This window comes from Phocoena sinus, chromosome 1, assembly GCF_008692025.1.
Source record: "Phocoena sinus isolate mPhoSin1 chromosome 1, mPhoSin1.pri, whole genome shotgun sequence".
NCBI lineage: Eukaryota > Metazoa > Chordata > Mammalia > Artiodactyla > Phocoenidae > Phocoena > Phocoena sinus.
In genome coordinates, this window is record NC_045763.1 from 101839464 (window position 1) to 101860731 (window position 21268).

Consider the following 21268-nt stretch of genomic DNA (forward strand, 5'->3'; position numbering starts at 1 on the left):
CATATGTAAAGAGTGAGACAAAAGGTGTGTGAACAGTTTTTACGTTCTCGACCTGCCATTGTTGAAGGAAGCGCTTCTTCAGCAGACTTCAGCAGCAGTCACACACACAGCTATGGAAATTGGCATTTCACAGCCACAAACTGAAGTGAAAACCCACCCACACATCTACCAGGGCTATACAGACCGAGATGGAGCAAATCAATCTAGTTCTAGGGGGTTGGTGGGAAGGCCACTATTAACTCAACAGAAATGGACGATTACAATACAGAATAGTTCAAACATTCTTTTTTCCTAAACTGAATTTGACCTATGGTAGAGATCTAAAGAAAAAAAAAAATCCTTCACTACCACAGAAACAAACACTAAAGTCCTTAATAATCTATAGAACTAAAGTTTAAGATGAACATTGTCCTAGCATCTAGGGGGCTGAAATAGACTTAAGCTGACTTGGTTTTAATCAAGAAGGTACTGTTCATAAAAAGACTACACCTATTCCTTGGATTTCAAAACTTCCCATTCAGAAAAGAACGTTTTATGTAGTTTCTTCTTTGATCTCTTTAGGCATTTTAAACAGTTGCTTGACACTTCATGGAACTATAAAGCTAGGTATAACGCAGAAATCATTCCAGAACATGTGTGCTTCCTTTTTTTTTTTTTTTTTACAAGAAGGTTATTTTTGAGAACAAAGATCTTGTTTTCAAACAAATATGGTCATTAACTGTGGCGCGCCAGAAAACATAGGGCATGTTCGTTTCAACAGAATCATTCCTAAAGGAAGTGACTCAGTTCCCATGAGGAATCAAGACATGTTCAATTCACGAGGACTGGGAGAGAGGAGCCCTGCACGACCAGCTGAAGGTTCACAGATAGCTCGGAATGCTCCCAATTTCCACATGGGGCCAGGAGTCCACATCTCGGTTTATGTCACATCAGCAAAGCGCTTCTAAGGGTCGTAAGTAGTAGCCTTTGTAAAGGCTCTTCGCCGAAGCCCACTTAACAAAGTAGCCATTGCCCCTCCCACTTCCCTCTTCTCCGGGGTTAGGGAGTTCAGTGGAGACACAAAATTTCAGAAACTCAAACCACCTCCCCCTCAAAGACGACTATGTTACACCGTATTTAATAGAACCAATGTCGGGGCTCTCCCCTCTTTTTTTTTTTTTCTCTTCTTTTCTTCCTGACAGCAGATCCATAAAAAGTGAAAAAACCAGAAAAACATCACCTTGGGAGACAGAAAAGACTAAGATCCGACCACACGACAATTGTCTCGGCCTTGACCTACACGGGGCAGCTAAGACTCTGGAGTGAGAGGCACTGCCCCTACCGCCACTGCTGCACAGCACTGTCTTTAGACGGTTGAACAAGTGCAAAAAGAACCCTGCTGAGTCTCGTTGGTGTGGCCCGGCCAGCGTGCAGCTCAGGGTGTCGGAGGTGGTCTCGGAGACGGGCACGAGCTCTCGCTGTCGAAGCTGGCGGCTCGGCCCTGCCACTGGGGAGGGGAGAAAAAGCCACTTACCCGTTGCCAAAGGAATGTACATTTCAACTTTTGAAGCTCATCCGGCCCATGCACTGAATTCACCTTTTCCCGGCTTTTCATAAGCTTTCGTGAATTTTGCTGTTAGCCATGCAAAAACGTAAGGAGACCAGCTTTCGAGCTTCTAGTTTGGAAGGCCTGAGTTTTAGAAAAGACCTGCTGCAGAGATAATGAAAGCTTTCTCTAGCGTGTGGAATGCATGCGTGCAGGTGTGTGTGTGTGTCCACGTGCGTGCGTGCACGTGCGTGCATGTGTGTTAGTTAATGAGGTGCTATGACCGGACCATTTCTGAATGCTTCAGCCATTTTTCACGCTGAAAATCGGATTTTGTTAGCAGCGAAAGAGGCCGTCTGCAGAGTATGCCCTTACGGCCAAGATCCTGCAATCGTGAATTCTTAGCAATTTGTCTGGGAGCTGTTCGTGCAGCTAAAGCCCTGATCTCGCTTCAGCGCTGGGCTCTCCTCTTCAGTCTGAGCGCTTCCCGGGGGCCTTCACACTCAACTTGTGAAGAGGTGGGAGGAGATGGCAGCCCCCTGCCCTTTCGGGTGCCTCCACCTTTCTTTTCCTCCCTCTCCTGTCTCACAGGCTGCCACCCCCTCAGCCCGACTCTAACCCCTCTGTGAAGATGGTGATGTAATTAGGTGTAATGGAGTGAGGAGAGGGCTGAGGGTGGATGAGCCACGCTTGGGCCATCGAACCCTTCTTTACATTGAAAAGCCAGGCTGAGCTGGAGCCATGTTTTCTGGACAAGGATCTGACCCTGTGAATATTCCAGAGCCGTCTGGTGACTGTATAACTTCAAAGCAAGTCAGTGTCCACTGCTCACTCCATCCTTTCTGTGAGCAGAGGAGACGCGATACTCTCGTAGGTGCCTGCGGGACAAGGCTCCAGGGAGAGAAGTTAGGTACGTGGGTGAGATGGCCTTTCTGAACCTGAAGTGCAGCCCCTTTTGCTTCTCATGGGTTTTTGGGGTCTCCATGTGGAGTGATGGGGCTGAGGAGAAGTGGACTACACCTCTGTGTTATGTGTAGGGGTAGGATGGGGAAGGACGCGGTCCCTTCTCCACCCCACACCTCACAACACAGCGCTTTCTAGACAGAGCCGAGCCACTTAAGGATTAGACCATCCCTTCCAGCATCTCCTGTGGGAACCCACAACACAGAGGAGAGACCCAGACCTGCTGATTGCTTTCATGTTCCTGGCTCTTAGGAAAGCCTCTGTTACCTGTCCCCAGGCTCGGTCCTTCATGGTCCTTTAGTACCCACTGGGCAAGCCAACCTGAAGATCTTTACAAGTAATCAAAGGCTGGACAGGCAGGTATTGATGACCACCATAGCGTGACCTGGGCCTGAGCAATCTTAGCATGCGAAACCCGGAGGCAGGTCTGGGGGATCATCGAGGCTAGCTCTTTTGTTCTTGCAGATAAGAAAACCAAGACGCAGAGGGGTCAACGCACAGCTAGTTAGGAGCAGAGCCAGGATCTGAGGCCAGGTCTCCTAACTCCGTCCACACTCAGTGTTCCCTCCGCTCCATCCTGTGGCCACCTTTGCGCCTGGCCACATCAGGAGAAGAAGGAGACACACAATGGAATAAGAAACCTAACCTCTTTGGTGCCATACCAGGTACTTACTCCTAACTCCGGTGGCAGTCTCTCTGATTGCAGCATCCACGTGAGTGAAATCACAACCGAGGGTTTCCCTGGTGAAATATTTTACATAAATAAATGCCTGGTTTTTGAGCCCACTGTGACTTCTGACTCAAGTGTTTCTTAACCAGAAGGTGACATAAGATGATTACTAATGCTTTCATTTAACAGATCTTCATTTTAGAGCTTCTGCTTTTTCTGTTACAACCTTTAATGTCGGTGAAAGGTACATTGTAATTACCGGCTTCTCCCCTGGGTAAGCATGCCTCTTAAACAACCTGACTGATTGATAGGCCAGCTCAGAGGAGGAAAAAAAGAAACGGCTACACAGAGTACATCTTTTTTCCTTTATATAATAGCTCAAAGAGAAGTCACACGGAGCATAATTGTTTATCCAGGACACATGAAGAAGGCACACTGGCTCCCCTGCCAGCCCCTGATTTTTCCTGTGAAGATAAACAGAGGGAGGAGATGGGGTTCCTGGACAATGGGAAGATGAATGGTTCCTGCAGGCTTATCATGGTGGCTCTGAAATAGCAGTGAATTGGTCTCCGGGACACCAATGAGGATAATTATTCAAGGGCAGCTGTGGTCCAGTGAGATCTTTTATTGTTCTGAAATGTGTGACATTCCAACAGAGATATAAAATCTCTGGCAGATGATCTGAATTTGACCCTTCATAGTAAACCGCCTTGGAGAAGATCACTGGTCAACGTGGGCTGTGTGTGTGGTGACAGCGACAGCACGTAGCATTGGGCAGGAGTGCTGAGAGGAAAGAGGCCACAGCCTCTGCTGGGGAAGGATGCTCACTGTGGCTTAATCAATTTTTATTCATGAAAAAATCCCAGCAGGGAAAAATACCTTTTCAGTTAATTTGTTCCTTCAACCTAATTTTAAAACTCCAAACAAACAAGCCAGTATGGTGCCCTCTGTTCTCGTTAATAAAAAAGAAATGAGGGCTTCCCTGGTGGTGCAGTGGTTGAGAGTCCGCCTGCAGATGCAGGGGACACGGGTTCGTGCCCCGGTCCGGGAAGATCCCACATGCCGCGGAGCGGCTGGGCCCGTGAGCCATGGCCGCTGAGCCTGTGCGTCTGGAGCCTGTGCTCCGCAACGGGAGAGGCCACAACAGTGAGAGGCCCGCGTACCACAAAAAAAAAAAAAAAAAAAAGAAAAAAAAAGAAATGATCACAGCACTTGAAACTCCTCTAAGAAATGTGGAATATAAATATAGTGCTTTCTAGATATGATGCCATTTATCTTCCCAGGAGGGGGAGAATAAGAGTTTTGTATGTATTATACAAACGGGAGAAACAAGCTCCAAGAGCAAGGTTCTTGCTCAGTGTCCAGAACAGGACCAAAAAGAAGGCAGGAGCTCTAAGGATGATTGAGACGATAAATGTTCAAGTACAATGCATCACATGAACACAAAGAGGGTGTACTTAATATTACCCTAGTGGTTTTTAGATGCATCTCTATAAAAGTACTTAAACTATGGATGCTAAAAAGTGTAGGTACACATTTTTACAAATTTGTACTGAAGAAATCCTAAGTTGCCAAGATGAATGTCATTTTCAGCTTCTTCACACAGAGAAATGATCAGCTGAGCAGAAAATGGAAGGCCAGGGAGTGGGGGAAGGGAAAGTCTCGGGAACTTGGTGTGCAAGGTCAAGAAGAAAGTAAACCCAAAGGATATGAATCAATTTATTCTCTTTCCGTTTTCCATATACTGTTACTTTCCCTTTTCTGTCTTATCAAATATTCATTTTCAAGGGCTTGGTTCTACTTTATCTTTCTTTTGTAGTCTGGACCAGTGAGTCGGAGTTCTCAAAGAAACAGGACTTGAAATCAATTATTTGGCTTAATTAGGTGGTATGCGTCATGGAGAGCGATGCTGGGGCCGAGCCCCAGCCCCTCTGTGCTACCCTGCACCTCAGCCCCATCTCCAGCCACTGTTGGCTGGTTACTCCAGTCTGTGTGGCCAGACTAAGCCGGCAACAGCAATGGATTCTTGCAGCTTCAAGGTCAGAAAGGCGACGCAAGATGTGGGCTCACCTGCCACCTGTCATCCTGTCATTTTGGGCCAGAGTTTCCTAGAAAAGCTGAGATGGGAGGAGCCCACCCCCTCATTTTACCAACCAGGAAACTGAAGAGCAGGTGGGGCAGTGAGGTGCCTGAGGCCCTGCGGCCCATCAGAGGCCTCTCAGCTCCCATTCCTTGCCCCTGCCCCACGCCATCCTGAACGTTTTAGTATACTTATTCTATCCTTAAATATCTGCAAAGGATTTTAAAAGGAGGGGTGCCACAGCCCCTCTCTAGACTGAATCAGCCCTGCAGTCGGTGAGGTGCTGGATGCCCACTGGCTGCCTCCTGTGTAGGTGCAGGCTGGTTGTGTGTACCTCACCCACACCCTGCAGAGAGGGCCTTCTGGAAGAAAGGGGAGCCCAGGAGCTGAGGGACTGGCCTCACTCATTAAAGCTCCACAGCTGTGGTAAAATCAAGGCAAACACCAGACAGAAATGTGAAGCCTCACGCTGCCGGCCAGCAGGCTGGACCACCCTGAGAAGGAAGAGGAGACGGCGGATTCTCTGGGTTTGCTGCCCACACCTGTTCTGTGTCATAGAACACGGGGAAGGGGTTACGCTGTTTTTTAAGCTGAGGGGCCATGTGGCTTATTTTTCTATTAGTAGATTTTCCAATTTTTATACAACTCTCTAGACTCCCTGGCTGGAAACCTATTAAAATGAGAGAATGATCACCTGGCTTTCTAGGATATGGGTGGAAGCAATAAGATGAGGTTTAAAACTTGCTTGGCTACCCCCATGTCCCCAACCATTTAAGAAAAAGCGGGCCGGAGGACCACCAAGGTGATGAACGGCAGGATCTTAAATTGGTACCGTTTGGTGGAGGTGGGGCAGGCTTGTGTCACTGGAAGGAACATTTTCTTTGCAGCTGAGAGAGCAATAGCTAGCTCAAGATTATGAGGCAAGTTGGAAAGGTCCAGGGCTGGAGGCCAAGTCTCGGGACTCCCAGGCAGTGCTGTGTCCATTACATCTCTGTTAGGATCCGGCTGGAAACTGGGCCACCTTGAAGCCACACTGTCTTCTCCAACAACGGGGAGAAGCAACATTCACAAGGGTAGGATCCTCTCTCTGGCCAGCTCCATCCACGTGGCGAGAACTGCCCCAGGACTGTCTGGCTAGAGCCTCAGGGAGCTTACTGCTTCGACAGGGGTAGAATTTCTTGCCAAGTTCTGATCTCACCCTCTTGGGGCTCTCTCTGAAAGGACTGACTTGGCTCAGGGGCTTCGTGGAAGCATTCCGGACCTGGCACAGTGAGCTGCTGGGAAGGCTTCCTCCAAGTTTTTTTCTGTTTTGAACTCAGTGTCACTTTCAATATACTCAACATCAAAGGCTTTTTGTCAAGCAATTTCCCACCATCTTCCCCCATTTCCTTTCTGCCTGTTACACCCTGGGTGAGAAGCGTGTATCTCCCCCCGCCAGTGCCCCCCAAGGACCCACAAAGGCGAGGTCTCGCAGCAGCCAACTGCCATTCTCCAGCCCACGCTGCCATGCAGCAAACATGCCAAGGGCCAAGCGTGACCTCACCCACCTCTCTGAAGGATTTCTTTACCTCCACCAAGGAGTGCCAGTGTGCAATGGGCTTCCGCGGGTATGCCAGCATCTCGTTCCAGTGGTCCCTGCCCAGGCCTTCGGCACTGATCCCCACACGACAGACTCCTATGATCTCGTTGTGGCCCACTCTAAGGGAGAAACACATGGCCCGGCATCGGTGACCAGACATGCTCTCAGAAAGGGAAGTCCCGCGGTCTGGGTCTCAGCCCCCCAGGTCTAACTCAGAATACTGAGCTCTGTAAACAGATGCTTGGCAGGGCCTCAGGGTGCCAGCGGCAGTGAAATACCGCCCAGCCTCCTTGGGTGGACATTGGACACAGACAGATGAGCAAAAAGTTCTCAACTTGTTTAGAATCTCAGGAATGGTGGGCAGATGGCCTGACTCTGGGGAGTGGGAGAGCTTAAGTCTCTTCCTTGATTTGACTCAGCGAGCACTTGAGACATTAGCGCTATTGGGAAATAAATCAACCTGCTCTGAGCACCGTTTCTCCGTACCTAGCGGCTGTGATGTGATTTATTCGCTCAGTAAGAACATCAATCATCACTCATATTTGTTCACCCAGCATCTACTATGTCTGGGAACTTGTGCTAAAGATCCTGGATTGAGGCTTTACTGCATGGTTTTTTTCTCCTTCAGTGAAAGTGACACCTGGAGAGAAGGAGTCACAGTGGCTGATGTAGTTGGAGAATGTGTTTGAGCCAGCCTTGACGGGGAGGCAGGATTTGGAAAGTGGTGGAGAAGAAACACATACAAGGTGGGGGAAATCAAGCTGGATGGATATGCTGGGTCCAGATCTGGAAGGTCTCGAGAGTCCAGGGGAAGAGCTTGTCCAGACAGCAGGAGCTACTGATGGTTCTTGAGAGGGGCAGGCCCAGGAACAAAGTGGTCTTTTAGGAAGGTGTGCCTTGGTATGTTGGCTGGGTTGAGGCAGTAAGTGATGGAGCCAGGGGTCAGCTAGGAGGGCTGCACAGACATCCCCAAGTGGGAGTGGTAGCAGCAGTGGGAATGGAGAGGATGGGGGGAGGGGGGTGGGCGGGATTCTAAAGGACAGATGCCAGATGGAGGAATGGGAATAGTCGGGGGTGAATTCAGGGAAATTGATGGGTGGGGCAGCCCCTGATGGAAATGAGCCCATTGGGAAGTGAAGCTTGAGCTTCTACTTTGGCGGGGAATCCATGCTTTTCCTCAAACTCCTGTACCCTCCTTGGGTGGAGCCAGATTTGAGACCAATGAGTGTCTGAGCCATGAACCACAAGGTCCAAGGTCAAAGAGCCCTGTGCTGCACTGAGGTGGGGACGAGGGGCAGGGAATCGTGGCCCTCAGGGACCTGTACCTACCGATCATAATCCATAACCGAGATGAGCAGACTGACTTGATCCATATTCTCCGGGGGAATGTCAAAGATGATGGCCTCATTGTAGACGGGGTTGAGGGTGTTCTTCTTTATGGTGGTTTTCTTCTTCTTCAGTCTCCGCCCATCACAAAGCAGGGACACTTTGACGTATGGATCTGTGCCAATGGGGGCAGTGAGAAGGGAAGGGAGCGTGTTAAACAGATGTCCTTAAACATCGTGTGCAGCAGAAGGATGGAAGTCCCAGACCTACTGTTATTCTCAGATGGTATCAGTGGGCTGTTAAAATAATGAAAACACCTTGTATTTATGTAGCACACCTGTCTCTGCAGATGCTCTGTGCTTAATAACACAGAGTCTTTGGTGACCTCAGGCTTCTTAGCAGAGTGTTTAACGGACTTCCCCTAATGGGGAAACTGGCCCCAAATCAGACAGGATACTTGCCCATGGGTATGCAGTTCACTAAATCTCAACTCTATGGTTGGCTGGCTGGCTCCAAAGGGCGGGGAAGCTGAACAAAGGCACTCTGTTCCTTTCACCTACTTGGAGCCTTTTCTCTGGGGGGTCTTGTCAGCATTATTAACCAAAGCATAAAGTGGGTAAAAATAGAATCAATGACACCCGAGGAGCAACAATGAGACAGAGTAAATGAACAGGGACAGTCACGATGCTTGTCCGGTCCTCCCTACCTGAGGACAGGATTATGGGTCTCATTGTCCCATCAAGCTCATTTCCATCTGGCATCAGGGAGGGGGTAGGAGCCCTGCTCTCTGCCTCCCCGGAAGCTGTTTCCTGCCCACTCTGGGCAATGGAGGAGGAGGGGGCCGTGGCCGGGGGACTGAGTGAGGCAGCCTCCTGGGACTCAGGGTGGCCGGCTGCCATTTCATCTCTCAGTGGGATCTTGGAATCTCTCCAGCCTTCGAGGAGATGTCTTTTTACTGACCTCCCACGCGCCTCCCATCCTTGTCTCTCCTTTAGTTTTCTGAATGGGTATTTCACGGTCAGCTTCCTACCCTGAAATTTTCTACTCATCCAAGTGAAGTGACACCGATTGTATCTCATCGCTCGGGTGTCTCAGTCACCGTCATAACTGTTATTTATGCTGTACAACTCAAGAAACGGGACGGCAACTCACAGGTAATTATAGCTTTTGAGACACTGATGTGCTGAGACACCTGCTTGCCCAGAAGCCAGGGCTCCTGTGACTCTGTCAGGAGGTGCGGACAAAGCAGCCGCTCCCGGCTCCTCATTCACAGGCGTATGGCTCTATCTCCTGGGCACCCAAGTACCCAACGAGGCGCTCATTCTCCCTGGGGAATTGTTCAGGTGGCAGAAGAGGTGCACAGCTTTGGGGAAGCTACAGAGACCCGTGACATGGGATCAGAAACTCAAGCCTTAAAGGCAGTTCTGTAGATGCCCACATGTGCTACGGACTCACCAACGTGACAGCAGCAGCTGTGCCTTAGCCATGGGGGCACTTGGGTTTATGGGGTACCTGGGGAGACCATGAGGTGTTTAATCACCCTGCTGTCTCTGACGACCCATTTGCAAGAGTTCTCTCTCAGGAGGACGTTCAGTAAAAAGGAAGGAGGAGTTCCTAGAACTGCTGTGAGACAGATTTCTCGTGTCCGCAGGCTCCATTCTCTATGGATACGCCCCGGACCGTGTTGAGGTCCAAGCAGATGGGTGGGACAGCTACCTCCGAGACCTGTTGTTAACTTGGCAACCTCTATGCTCCTGAAGTGTGAACATTGCCTTGGAAAGCGTCTTCAGGCTTGAGGCTGCCCAAGTGCTGTCTCATCCCCTGCCATGCCTATTTCCATACACGCCCACAGCGGAGCAAACCTCCATGTCGCCAGGCTTGGAAAGATGTGACAGAGCCACCTGTCCCACGGGCCACTAGGCAAATGCCTGATGACTAGCTGGGAGATTCTCAGCTTCCTTCCCTACCTCTATTCACTCGTATGGGGTGTATCTAATTTATAAAATTCAGTGGGTGTTTCTCTTGAAGGAACCCATACTCTCACCATCATCCAAGAGGCTAAGCAGAGAGAGGACTGTTCCTTAGGGGTTTTGCTCTAGGGCAGAAGCCTGTGCTTCTAATGGAATGCTGGCTCCAGACGACCTTTGGGGCCCTCTCCTCTCCAGCAGCCAATGATGTTTATGCAGCTGAGGGAGGGGGCACAACGACCAGCAGTGTGTTTCAGCCTCCTTGTCATGAGGGCCATCATAATTCAGCATGCAGTGTGTGTCAGGCACCACGCTAAGAGATTTACACATATCATGTCGTTTAAACTTCATGTCAACCCTATAAAATATTCATCATCCCCCTCTTATAGATAGGGACATTGAGGTTTGAGAGATTAAGAAACTTGCCTAAGATTTCAACTTAGGTCTGACTCCAAAGTTTACATTTGTAACCACTAGACTCAAAGCAGTACGGACCAGATGTGGCAGAGATGGGTGTGTTTACTCACTCACCATCCCTTCGGGGTATACTGATCCTTATTATTACTTTGTATTATTTTTTATTGTCATGGCTCTAGTGGATAGGCTTAAAGAATTGATTCACGACTAGCTTAGATCGAGGAGAATAGGAAGGTCTTTGGTTTTAGAGGTCAAAGTCATATAAATCAAGAACAGGCAAGAATCAAGAACATCCACTCCCTAGTTTAGTCCAACATCAAAGCAGTCCGGGCTGAAGGCAACCTCAAACTTATCCTCCAAAACAGGAGATCCAGTTTGAGAGGCCCCTGGCAGGTGTGTCCCCACAAAGCTCTTTATCCTATGAATTCATTCATTCATTCCTCATTCAATACATACTTATTCAATGCTTAGTGTGTTCCATGAACTGTCCCAGACACTTGCTTACCTCAATGAACAAAATAGAAATCCCTAGCAAAAAAGAGGACCCCTGAATTTTCAGAATCAAGCTGAGATTTAATACCAGATTCCGAACCCAGGTAGAAAAGAGAGGCAATCATGAGAGGGAGGTTAGAACTTAGCGTGAGAAAAGTCTCTCACCCCCAACCCTCTGATGTGGAACAGCCTTTACGATTACCTTGGCGGCTTCGCTGTAAGCTCTCTCTCTAGCACATCAATTTAATTACACCAGAGAAGATAGTGTGGGGACTTGGGTAGCAAAATCCTATTTCCTTCAGCAGTCTTGAGCGTCCTCAGTGAATTTCTGTCCCTGCACACACTTATTTTGATATTAAAATGCAATCTACATTGGTTGTATTTTTGGAGGAAGCCAGCTTGCTGCTGCCTAAGAGCTTTGCACGTGTCAGAAGAGGTTCTTTAAGCTCCTCACCACATCCTGATGTGTGGCGGTAGCTTCAGCGGAAGGAGAGGCGTCAGGGCAGGTGCTAGAGGCATTGGGTCAGGTGCTATCTGGGGCAGCTTTGGGCCTGGAAGGTATGAGTGTTGCAGAGAGACAGTGCGGGCTGGGAGCAGAGGCTCTGAGGGATTCAAAGACACAACAGATACACCTCACTTCAGCGTTTCTTGACCACCCTTCCCTGAAATCTCATATTTCAAGGCCTAATATCTCATCTTCTTCCAAATGCACCAGGTTGGGCCTGGGCCCAGATGTTTTCAGCTAGACGGTCACCTCTTTATGGCAACTGTGATTACACTAAGGAAATAATTAATGAGTAAAAGGAAAACTCTTCCATATACTCCCAGCCAAGTTCAGAGGCACCTGTGGAGTGGATTTATATCGCTAACTGGGATCTCCAGAAGAACCTCTTGGGTAGGGGTCTAGGGAAACAAATCAAGCCTTTCCCTGCATTTGCTACTGAGTGCAGCCCAGGCGGTTCTACGTGCCTGCTCTCTGCGATGCTGTACCCCATCCCTTGGGCTAATTTGAGCCGACACGGGGAAGGAGGCTCCTGGGACTCCTCTGTTATATCAAAACTCAAAAACCTTCTCTGACAATGACTTGCAGAATCGTGGAAAAGGATCAAACCTCTGACGCCGGGTCCAGCCTGCAGGCTCTGAGGCTGCATCCAAACCAGCATCTCCTCGGTTGCTAGAACAGGACTTCTTTCTCCTGCTGTACCTAGCAGCTCTCCTGGTGCTGAGACAGAGGCCCAGAGCCCTGCAGGAAAACCTCAAATACAAGTGCACTTTGCTTTTCAGCGCCTCTGTTCCTTTGACTCGGTCTGCAGGGCTGCCGTCTCTGCGTGGACCTACAAACACTTAAGTCACTCAAACTTGACATAACCCTTGGAAGTCCTGAGGCCTCACACAAACTAGAAAGATGTTCCTTAATTTTTTTCACCTATTTATTTGCTTCTTATTCTCTCCATCCTCAAAGAGAAAGAATGATAGTAATAGCCAATATCTACTGACTGCTTATTATGTATCTGGCACATTTCTAAGCATTTACTTGAATTAACTCGTTTATCCTTAAAGCAACCTGTATAAGTTTTTTGTTTTTTTTTTTTTTCCAGATCAGGAAACCAAAGCATTACACCACAAGGAAGTGGCAGAACTGGAATTCAAAGCCAGACAATTTGCCTGCAGGGCTGTGCTCCTGTTCGAAGAATACTGACATTTCTTCCCCCTTCTCTCTGAACATCTTTCCACATCCTAATATCTAGGCTGCTGGGAGGCCACTTGGCAAGCACTCGGGTAGGAGAGGTACCTGAGTAGCCTGTGATGTCCATCGCCTTGAGGTTCCGACATTTGATCACAGTGAGGGTGAGCCTGCCTGCTGTGGGCAGGTAGCAGAGGGAGAACATGATCTCTCCCAAATCCACGCTTTCCTGCAAAGAAGCAGACAAGAGGGCAGATGAGGGGCACACAGCTCCAGTGCGGCTGCAGGGCCGCTCCGGAGCCCAGGAGAAGGCTCTCTGAGGGAGAGTGCTATGTCTTTAAGGCCTGACGTTCTGGCCTCTATGCTGAGAGTAACTGGGTATAAAAGGCAATGATAACAACGCTGGCTCTTCAGCAGAATTTGTCCCCTTCAGTATTCCTTCTGAGCTCTAATCAGACTCTGGTCCTGGTCCTCCCCCTCCTGCTTTGGCCTCACCTGCCCTACCTATGCTCTTTGTCTGCAGCCTCCAGACCATCAGGCCTTTTGGGGCCCAGCCCTATTCTCCAACTTACCCTTCTCAGTCACTGGACCCCTTGACTCCCCACCCTGCCTGGCCTGGGGTCATGACAGTATTCTGTACAAGACCCACTCTGGCCATCAGGGGTGCCCTCTCCCCACCCCGCTGGACTGCCTCCTCTTCCTGTGCCACGCCTGGTGGATGAGGGTGCTGTTACTGCAAAACCTCTCCCTCGGGCTCTGAGGCTGACGTGGGGCTCCAAGACATGGAGGTGTTTCCTCTGTTAAATCTCCCAGACCCAGGGTAGAAGAAGAGGAGGTCGGGGTTTGGGCTGGCTCTGATTTCAGATGCAGATATCCATTTGTTCACTCAGTCAGTCAACAAGTAGTAATTGAGCACCTGCTATGTGCCAGGTGTTGCTCTGGGTACTGGAGATATGGAAAAGAACAAAATAGACAAAAATCGCTGCTCTAACGGAGCTTACATTTTAATAGGACAAAGGACAAGAAAGATGGTAAGTAAGTTGGTAAAAAGGATCAAGGAGAAAAAAATAAGGCAGGGAAACAGGATATGAAATGCTCATGGGTGAGACCACAGTTGTTGAAATTTTAGACAGGCTAGCCGGGGAGGCCTCCTGGAGGAGGTGACTTTTGAGAAAGAGAGCAGTCAAGGGTGGCTTCAATGTTCTTGTCCCTTCTCCTCACAAAGAATCACCCTCTACTGGGGATGCCAAGAGACCCCTGATACTTGGCCTCACCTGGAGAATAACCCGCCACCCCTTCCAGAGCCTGTGGTCTCAATGCTCTCCCCTAGGTGGCACTGATACCCACCCTTTCCCTAGCCCAGGATTTGTCCTTTTTTAACCCGCTGGTGAATCAAATCCCAGGAGTAGCAGGTGAATCCTCCCGGCTCCCTGGGTGAAGAGGTGGAGGGGGCGGGGGTATTGGGGGTGGGTGTGAGGGGTGGAAGGGTGGTGTCTGGCTGGGGCAGAGCTGGACACAGCGTAGAGAGAGCTACCCCCACCACCCCACCCCAGCACAAGAGCCAAGACCAACACCCACGAGCTCCTGTGCCCCACGAAGCTCTTCTGTGATGGGCAGCTCCACCTCTGAGGCTCACAGCCACTGTGCAAGGCAGGGTGCATTGTCATTATTCCCTCCATCTCACAGAGAAGAATTCAGTGTTTAAACTTGGGTGTAAAGTCCCAACCAGGCTTGCGTGGCTGGTGGGAGACACAGCTGGACTCCGACCCTTAGGAGAGCAACGCCCTCCCAGCCCACCTAGGGAGCACCTCAAGGTAACCCTGGCTCCTCTAGACCTTAGACCACAACTTCACCTGTTCTTCTGTTTGTATTTGCTGAGAACCTGCTAGAGGCACCATGTTTAGTGGGGTGTAACCAATTAAAAGAAGGCATCAGGATCTCCCTCTCCCTCAGGGAGACACAGGAAGTGGCCCGTGACAGGTGCTGTGGGTGTATGACTGTCCCCTCATGCAGCAGGGGTCAGGTCAGCAGTGCACCTGGCTGAATGTTCCATCCCTGGCGGGGGCACCGAGGTACAAAGAGGTCCCCAGCTCCCTTTATTTCCTTGTAACTCTCCAATCCTGCCCAGACTTAGAGAAACCCTTTCAGACTCAATAACAGGAATAAGAACCAAGGTTATTGCATGTGTACCAGGCGCCAAATCCTTTGCTAAATTATCTCTGTCGAGTCGCACCACAGCCCTGTGAGGTAGGTGATCTTAGTATCCCTACTGCACACAGGAGGAAATGACTATTTGGTGAAGTTAAGCCTTTCATAGGCCAGCGCTGCTGCTTGCACGCTCTCAGTGGCTCCCCTTGTTCGGCTCCTGGAATCAAGGCCCATCTTCCCAGCTTGCATTCCGAACCCTCAACAACTGGGTCCTGTCTTCCCTCCTCACCTGATTATTTCTCTCTGTTCCTCTATGCCAACCCTCTGCTCCAACTGGCTGGTATATCTTTGGTCCCTTTGGCCAAAATGGCTCCTCCTCTTATCTTTGCTTGGACAATCCCATGCATCTTGTAGGGCCCAGGGCCATGCCCCTCACAGGGGTCCTCGCCCAGGGTCCAGCCCACACAGAGCATTATCTCCCCTACACCCCTGCAGCACTTTCTGTCCCTGAGCTGCTCACAGGTGTTACGGAGTCCCTGCCTTGCTGCAGCTGGGCCCTCCCATGCCGTCCAGGGACTGGAGGCCCCTTAGGGGCAGGGGCTTTGCTTTACACCTGCTGAGCTTCAGGGGTGCCCGATAGTACAAGAGGAGCTACACACACGCCCGGATCATGTTAGGGCCCTGGTGAGGAATCTGGAAGCTCCTAGGGCCCCCCTGTGAGGGGGGTGAACAAAAGGCTGCTGTCACCGTTTCCCCACATGGCTACTCTGGAGCCTTCGAAGGCTGTCTTGTCGCAGGAGTCTGAGATGATTGGTTTGTGAGCTTGGGAGACTTGCCTGGGGATGTGGGAGATCCCTCAGGGTGAACGGAATCACCTGGGGTGCTATGGGCTGCCCTCAAGGATGGCTCCCTCTAGGGACAGCACCGACCCAGCGGGCCCCCTCCTTTCGTGGTAGAACTGTGGCAGCTGGGGGGCACTCGTGGTGCGAGTCTGCAGCGAGGTTTGGAACCCCCACCCCCATCCTGGTCCCTGCACTGAATAGTGAGCTCCACCCTCCATCGTTGGGCCCGGACAGGCAAAGGGAGTGAGCCAATATCCCCCTATGACTTGGACGCAGAGAGGAAACTGGGGCCGGAGGGCCCGAAGCCCAGTCCAGGACCTTCTGCCGTGGGTGATTGGGCCTCGCTGGACCTGATGGCAAGATAGCTGCTCTTGGCTCCGTGGATCAAGGGGGGTTTAATTCCCCTGCACATGTAGGCAGGAGAGGACGGGTTATTTGATAAAGGAAAATAAATGGGTTACTTTTGAGTAAATAGATGGAGCTAAGCAAACAGAGTCAGCATCTCCTGTTCGCCACCTTCCTCTCTGCAAAGCCAGGCCCAGCTTGACCCCATGGGCGGCCTTCCTGGGTTCTCTCAGCACCAACCCCTTTCTCAGGGGCTTTCAGCCTCAGATCCTGTGCACCTTGCCAGCCTTTTATCCTCATTAGGGATGTTTGCGACTTTGGCTTTAATAAAACCAGGGGTGACCAGGGGCCGCAGAACAGCCAGTGTCTTATTGCTTTCATCTTCACCCTCTGTCAGGGGAGGCCGCCATAGGGCCCCTGGCTGGTAATGAGCTCCCTGGTGCTGGGGAGGTCACTGCTGTCCAGAAAGCAGCAGAATCCAAGTTGCCCCTCTGGACTGCTAACCCAGGGGCTGACAGCGTGGGTCTGAGCCCAGTAGCAGCTGGTAAGCGTCTAGGCTAATGCTTGCAGGGGGTAGGCCTTCAGCCAGGATGTCGGCTCCTGGAGCAGTCTGTCCTTACATGCATACAGCCTGTCCAGCTACATTGTCGCCCGTTATGGTAGCACTCTCCCCTGGCTGCACTATCCAGGCGTCTGGGCAGGAAGATTTGTAAAGGGCCATCTATTGCACCACACTGCCCTTGCTGTCCCCAGCTGCCCATCTGCAACAGCTCATTAAAGCACTTCTCTCTCCTTGATGCACTCACACAGCCGTAGGCATAGAAAAAGAATTCCTATCCGTGGACTGTCCTGGAAAGAGCAGTGAACCACAAGTCACTGCTTGTGGAGGCGTTAGTCCCTCCACCACTAACTAGCCCAGAGATGTCGGGCTCATCATTTCACATCTCTGGGCTTCGGTCTGTAAAAATGAGGGCGTGGCACTAGATGTTGTAGCCTTAAGGTCCCTGCCAGCCATAAAAACCAAGCATTCAAACTGGAAAATCCATTGTCAGGCATCATCAACTGAGATGGCCCAAGGATGCTTAACTGGTGTCTGTTTATTACCCACCTCAAGGTATCTAGCAACTTTGTTTTGAAATTCAAAGACACTCATTCCTTCCGTTCCTAATGCCCCCCAAGTGTTTTTTTGTTCTTCTCCAGGGCTAGCCTTCCTCCTCCTAAATAGGCAATGAGCGGCGTCAATGCCTCAGCATCCCTCTTGGGAATCCAGGCTGAGCGAAACAAGAACGACGCTTCCCCATCTCTTAGAGAACACTTCTAGTCTCTTAATCATTAAGTGGCTTGCCTGAATTTCCCATCAACAGCAGAGAAGCATCCGCTACACTTTCAGAAAAGCCACAGGAGGGTACAAGGATCTCTGAAGCACTAGGCAGGAAGTGCTGTTAAGTTACCCTGGGGCTGGGGGGCTGGAAGAGAGATGGAGTGGAAGCGAGTTTGCCTCCAATGGGTAAAGAAATGGCCAGTGAGCCTCTGTGTAGGCCTGGGGCTTGGAAGCGGGGTTAGAGGTGAATCAGATGTGGAGGCTGGATGCCGGGACTGCTCCCACAGCCCCCCAGACCTCTTCAGAGCCCACACCACGACCGTAACCTTTACCTTGATTGTGGGGATTATATGATGAATGCTGTGTCTTCATTAGACGGTGGGTTCTTTGGGAGCAGGGATAGGGTTTGGTGTTACTCATCATCAACCCCCACGTCTAGCCCAGGGCCTGATTCACAGTAAGAGCTCAGGAAATACTGGCTTGATGAAGGAATGGTTGAGCCTATGGATTTGGGGTCAGGCCGATCCGGGTCCAGGTTCCAGCTCTGACATTGATGAGGAGTGCGGCTTACTTTAATCCTCTCACGGTCTTGGTTTTCTAATCTGTGAAATGGGGCTAATAACAGTATCTACCTCTCAGGACTGTTAAGATTAAATGAGGTAATTTGTGTAAAGCGTTTAGCATAGCGCCTGGCACAGAGTAAGCACTCAGGAAGCATTAGCTGCTATTATAATTATTATAACTATAATGACTATTGTTATCAAGAGTTCACAGTCTTGGTGCGAGGGCAGGGGAGAGAAAGGCACGTGGGTAAGCAGTGGTATCTGGCTTGATCAGTGAGCACTGTAAGAGAAGTGTGGACAGATGTAGGAGGTAGAGGAGGGAAGAATAAGCTCTAAGAGGGATTTCAGGGTAGGCTTCCCAGAGGGGGTGATGCTTGGTAGGATCCGGTGAGGTGAGTGAAAGGAGCTGACGGCAGAAGAAACAAGCAAGCACATTCCAGGCAGGGGGTCAGCAGGTGCATAAAGACACAGGGGGCAGGCGCGGAGGTCCCACGTGGCTAGAGGGCAACGTGGACGCAGGGTGGGCAACAGGAGCCCAGACAAGGCTGTGAACAGGGCAGGGCCCACCGTGTCTGCCTCGGGGCCCACACCTAGCAGCTTGCCCTTGACCCTGCAGGTATCTTCTGCCCCATTTCCCTCTCAGCCCACCGCACCACCCTCCACCCAGACCGCCACACCAGAGACCATCTTCACGTGTGTCATTCATTCGTCACCCGCCTGCTAAAGGTTCCCAAATACGGGGAGACAGTAGTGGTGAGACAGACGGAGTCCCAGCCCTCCAGGATCTTATATTCTGGAGGAGGGAGACAAAAATAAAGTAAGCAAGAGAGTATCCGAAGGCGCTGGGTGAACCAGGGCTGGGACAGAGGGTAGTGAATGGCGGGGTGGGGGTGGGGCAGTTTAGACAGAGGGGTCGGGAAGCCGGTCTGACCTGAGGGGGTGGGGAGGGGGCCTGCCAGGAGGGAACAGTGAGGACCACCACGGGAGTGGCTGACAGGCGCTGTGCTGGGGAGCCCCGGGTTAGGGAGACAGGCCCAGGTTTCAGAGGCCCTGAAAGATGTTTGCATTTTCTCCTCTCTGAAAAGGAGGACCTCAGCAGGCTTGCAGAAAATGAATGGCCGGGGGAAGAGCAGATGCCAGAAGGATCCCAGCTTCCTTGCCCTCCTGCAGCCTCCACACCCAGTCAGTTACCCCGCCATGCCGTTCTGCCACCTAAGAGTCCGCAGACTCCGAGGCCCTCTCTTCCCCTCCCGCCTGCACTGCCTTAGCTCTGACCTGCACCAACTCTTGCCTGGACCTCCCAGCTTTCTGACTCCCTCCCCCTGACCCCTCTGATCTATCCTCCTTCCTATAAACAGGGGGTCGTTCTCCTGCTCAGAATCCTTCAGTGGCTCCCCATTCCATACCTGTTTTGTAACTGGAAAACTCTTCTTCAAATGAAACATTGTTAGAAGTCCAAATATATACAACGGATGAAAAGTGGCTTAGAGACAAAGCACCCAGAGCTCCTCCCTTCACCCCCTCCTTGGAGCTTCTAGGAGTCAGCTTGAAAATCCCTTACCCACAGCAACGTGTGGCATTCAGGTTTCTTCATGATTTGGCCCTTGCCTTTCTTGCCAACCATTCTGGTCCAGGTGCCCTATTGTGGGCTGTCCTGTCCTAAGTGCTCATACGTACCGAGCTATATAAATTTCACAAAAGCCTATGGTTATCTGCATTTTCTCCACGGGGACCCTGATGTGCAGTGAGGCTGTGCCTCTGGCCCAGCCCACAGCTACTACATGGCAGAGCTGGGATGTGACCCCAGGCAGCCAGGCTCGAGAGCCCACAGTTTCAGGCACTACAGCATCTTGCCTTTCTATAAACGCCCCTCCCAAACCCTCCAGGTTCTTTTGTACCTTCGTGTCTTCACCCTGTTCTTTCCACTGCCTGAAATAACCTCTCCCTCCCTCTGACTGTCCTGGACAACACTCCTCTTTCCAGCCCAGCTGTCCTGTTCCCTCCTCTTGGGTCACCTCCTCTCACTCTTCTGGTCAGACTTGGGGTGTCTCCCGTGGCCCCTGGGTCTAATGGCCTAGCGGAAAGGAGTTACAAACGCCTTGAAGGCCGGCAAGGCACATCTGGGAAGAAATCAGCGGGATCTGGTGACCCACTGGCCGAAGGGGATGCAGTGGAGGAGGGTGGAGACTGGCACCCCGGCTGCCCCGTGCGTGCCCGCATGGCTGAATCAACTCTCTGCTGGGGGAGGGGAGCGGAGGGGGTGGGTGCTTCTCCTGGGGTGCCAGATGGGGGTTCCGGCTGTGAGCCCCGGGCTGTTCCCTGCTCCGCCTCGGGTCTGGGCTTGCAGGGCTGGGGAGAATGCCCAATGCGGGGGGTGGCCGGGGTAGAAGGGCGGGCTGTGTTTGTTGTGCTGCTTGGGCTCCCTGTTGGGAGCTGAGGCAGCTTCTATTTCTTCTGACTTGTGTGCCTGCTTTTTCTCTCAAGTGTTTTCTGCCCCACTGGGCATTGCAGCGTTATGAATAAATGATCTAGCAGAATGGAGGTGCCTTAAACGAACTCCATACACTCCGGTTGCAGCCTGTGTTGTGGACACTGAAAGCCTGGGACCCAGCCCGGCCCATGGAGAAGGAGGCCCTCTAGCTCACAGGGAGCGGGGAGGTGAGGGAGACTCTCGCGGTGGGTTTGGTCCCGGGGGACCCCTTGAGACACTACAGCACATCAGTGGGAGACAAATGTTTCTCTATCTGAACATCTTCAGGGAAACAGATGGTTTTATTTAGGAAACTTTTTCACAGCCTCTCCTTCGTGAACCTGCCCTTGAAAAGAGGTTTAGCATTTCACACGCACCATTACCTTTGGGCAAATATCCATGAGTCAGAATCACACTGGGACGTACAGATCTCTTCCTAATGACTTTTTAAAAAAAGTGGGTAGAGAGGGAGAGGAGCTATGAGGGGCTGGAAGGAGTCTGAGGAGAGCAGAGTTTGGGGAAGTTCTAGAAGAGATGGAGGCAATGCCTGGTCAAGTGGAAAAGTTTGCACCATGGGTGCTTGTCTGTGAGAGACCAGGGTTGAAGAGTTCACCTCCGCTCTGGTCCATCCACGGGCATCTTCACTGATGACAGAGAGGAGTTAATGGCACGTTAATGAACTTAATGATGAGAATCTGTCTGCATTTCTTGCCTCAAGTTGTGCTGCTGCATGTCTGTCAAACAGCTCTCAGTTTCCCCCAGAAAGGGCGGGCAACTCAGTGGTGAGTGATCTGCTCTCTGCCTGAGCAGGGCTGTGGCCGCAGGGCTCTCAGCAGGAGGGAAGCTGCCCTGGTCCCAGTGGGGCAAGTCTCCTGG

The 21268-nt window shown here is 51.1% G+C and overlaps 1 protein-coding gene across 4 annotated transcripts in view; it reads right to left on the reverse strand.

Annotated features, from left to right (window-relative positions):
- Nucleotides 1–1414: 1414 nt before the first annotated feature.
- The window catches only part of SYT6 (synaptotagmin 6), a 56704-nt gene continuing 36850 nt past the window's right edge, over nucleotides 1415–21268 (reverse strand). Inside the window, exons 4-7 of one of the 4 annotated variants that reach the window (XM_032650578.1) lie at nucleotides 12812–12932; nucleotides 8147–8318; nucleotides 6786–6936; nucleotides 1415–1486 (exon numbers count right to left, since the gene is read on the reverse strand). In XM_032650578.1, coding sequence (XP_032506469.1) covers nucleotides 1415–1486; nucleotides 6786–6936; nucleotides 8147–8318; nucleotides 12812–12932 — 516 coding nt within the window. Of the gene's footprint in view, nucleotides 1487–3211; nucleotides 3230–6785; nucleotides 6937–8146; nucleotides 8319–12811; nucleotides 12933–21268 lie in introns of those variants that run through there. The other 3 variants (XM_032650586.1, XM_032650580.1, XM_032650579.1) reach the window with 3 other exon arrangements.